The 2888-nt window shown below is 38.8% G+C and overlaps 1 protein-coding gene across 1 annotated transcript; it reads left to right on the top strand.

The window, feature by feature from the left end:
• Nucleotides 1–434: 434 nt before the first annotated feature.
• LOC130946448 (U-box domain-containing protein 30-like) lies at nucleotides 435–1743 on the top strand. Its single transcript, XM_057875204.1, has one exon. The coding sequence runs from the start codon at nucleotides 504–506 to the stop codon at nucleotides 1722–1724; it is 1221 nt and encodes a 406-aa protein (XP_057731187.1). The 5' UTR covers nucleotides 435–503; the 3' UTR covers nucleotides 1725–1743.
• Nucleotides 1744–2888: the final 1145 nt, after the last annotated feature.

The following is a 2888-nucleotide window of genomic DNA, read 5'->3' as shown; positions in this document are numbered from 1 at the left end:
TCATGTGAAGTTGATAGTTAAGAATGATTAAATAATTTAACTAAATTTTTATCTAACGATTTTCAATTATTAACGATTGACTTTAGTTGAGTTTTCGCTATCTTGGTAAGGTGAGGTGAAGGTGCAGTAATTAAGTAACAAGTGGTTTGGGTTTGAAAGAGGAAGAGAGCGTCGGTATTAGTGATGGAAAATTAAGACTCAATCATGTTGGTCATGATGTATAGGCATTGCCTTTACTTTTTGACCACAAAAAGACACATCACAGTTACAGATGCACAAGAAAATAAAAAATGAGACAAAGCAAATTTGCTTAGAGAGGAAAAAGAAAACCCAAATAAAGTAGTCCTTCTCTCTCTCTTTTCTCTATTATTGGCTTATTGCTTCTTCTCCTTATTCTTTTCTTTCTATTTCTATTTCTATATCTATATCTCCTCTCCCACACGCTTGCTTCTTATCTTTTCATTCTTTTTCAGCACCTAATATTCTTGTAGAAATTTAAGTCCATGCAAGAAACAATGCCTACTCCTCCTCCTCTGAAGGTGTTGATTGAAGAGATGGAGTCATCAATGGAAGATGTTCCTTCGGTTTTCATCTGTCCCATCTCGCTGGAGCCAATGAGAGACCCAGTCACACTCTGCACCGGCCAAACCTACGACAGGTCCAACATCCTCAAATGGTTGTCCCTCGGCCACAACACTTGTCCTACCACCATGCAACACCTTTGGGACCTCTCCCTCACCCCCAACACCACCCTCCACCGCTTCATCCTCACATGGTTCTCTCACAACTACTTCTCCATCAAGAAAAGCCTCCAAGACGTTCAACGCACAGCCTTTCACCTCTTGGAATCACTCAACAAGGTTAAGGGTCAAGCAAGAGTTAAATCCCTCAAGGAACTTCGCCACCTCCTTCATTCTCACGCTTCAATAAGGAAGACAGTTGTGGAACACAACGGACTTGCCTTGGTTTCTTCCTTGTTAGGTCCTTTCACTTCCCATGCTGTTGGCTCAGAAGCCGTTGGAATACTCGTGAAGCTGGACTTGAGTTCAGAGGTTAAGAAGAATCTGATGCATCCATCAAAAGTGTCGTTATTGGTGGATATCATGAACGAGGGAACCGTTGAAACAAAGATGAACTGTGCAAAGTTGATTGAGATATTGTTGTTAGAAGGACACGTGTCAAGCCTGAGTCTGTTGGTGGGTTTGTTGAGGTTAGTTAGAGACAAGAAACACCCAACTGGGGTGGTCTTGAACGGCCTCATGCTGATCAAGATGATGTGCGGTTCCCAAGAATCAGTTAGAACTTCCATTGTGAGAATCGGAGCGGTGCCGCAGCTGGTGGATCTATTGCCAACACTAAACGATGAGTGCTTGGAAATAGCGCTGTTTATTCTGGAGGTGGTGTCGACGATTCCAGAAGGAAGAATGGCGTTGAAAGATTGTCCCAATGTTGTGATTAATGTGGTGAAGTTGTTGATGAGAGTCTCTGAGAGGTGCAAGCTATTTGCGCTTTCGATATTGTGGGCTATTTACAAGCTTGCGCCGGAACAATGTGCCTCCGAGGCGGTGGAGGCTGGGTTGGCGGCGAAGCTGCTTCTGGTGATTCAGAGCGGTTGCAACCCTGTTTTGAAGCACATGTCTGCTGAGTTCTTGAAATTGTGCAGTTTGAATTACTCTGCTAGTATCTTCATCTCTAAGTGTATGCTTACCACAACAATACAATGAATTTTTCCTACAAAATCTGTTCATGGCTTTGTATAAATTATTTTTTATTAAAAACAAACAAAAAGAAATTACTAGAACATCCGATTTTTGTAAAAAAAAAATCAGACGGTTCAATTTTTATATCTTTTAAAAATTGAACAGTCCGATTTTTATACTTTTTAAAAATTAGACTTGTCTAATTTTTACTTATGACAGGACAGTTGTCTAAAGCACTTATACACTCTATATCTGTATAGCTAAATTAAAAAGTGCCTAATAAGTTAGTTAGGGTGGATTTCTATACTTCTTAAAAATTAGACTTGTCTAATTTTTACTTATGACAGTACAGTTGTTTAAAGCACTTATATACTCTATATCTGCATAGCTAAATTAAAAAGTGCCTAATAAGTTAGTTAGGGTGGATTACTGGTTGGCCTTTCAAATCAGATCTTGGCTGTCTTTGATTTGATGCTAGTGTGGAAGCTGGCAAACCCACTAAAGCTAGATAACGTTGTGAAGTTTGAAGATCACAGAAAGTGATAATATAATCGTGTAAAGTTTTTACTTTCAGTATTTTTTATTTTGTTTTGTTGAAGCTGTATGTGTGTTTTTGGTTTGGTCAACGAGAAAGAATACGGATTGGGTGGGTTTAATGTTGGTCAAGATCTGAAGACTATAGGCTATAGTTTAGAATATAGTGTGTCCATATTTAAATTTTAAAATAAGGGCATGCAGACATAATTGATAGCATATTTATTCAACATTTGTCTTTACATTGCTATGGGCGGGCTCATTCAACAATCCAAAAATTTGCCAAAGTCTCGCGCTCTTGATTGGTTTTGGAAAACCGAATAGAAAAGGAATACAAATATGAAATATAGAATAGAGATTATGGCGCTACTGCTGAATCTTTAGCTATATTCCTCACCCCTTTCCATAAGGTGGAAACTTGATACGCCTAACAAGGAACACAGCCAGCAAACTTAAAACAACAGCAGCTCAATTGAGGAACCAGAAAAGAATGTTGAAGCAGCAGATGGGCTAGCAACTGAGAAAGACCCAACAAGTAAGAGAAAAAAAAGAGTCCCATCACAGATGAAGGATTACCATATGAATTTATAGAGGGAGAGCATGATAGTCAATCCATATAGGCAGTTAATTAGAATCTCAGAGAAATAAAAAGTA

This window comes from Arachis stenosperma, chromosome 8 (assembly GCF_014773155.1).
Source record: "Arachis stenosperma cultivar V10309 chromosome 8, arast.V10309.gnm1.PFL2, whole genome shotgun sequence".
Taxonomy (NCBI): Eukaryota; Viridiplantae; Streptophyta; class Magnoliopsida; order Fabales; family Fabaceae; genus Arachis; species Arachis stenosperma.
Note: the sequence above shows the minus strand (reverse complement) of the source record. Positions and strands in the feature narration are given on the sequence as shown.

Coding starts and splice junctions, on each gene's coding strand:
- LOC130946448 (XM_057875204.1), top strand. CDS start 504: ATGCAAGAAACAATGCCTACTCCTCCTCCTCTGAAGGTGTTGATTGAA.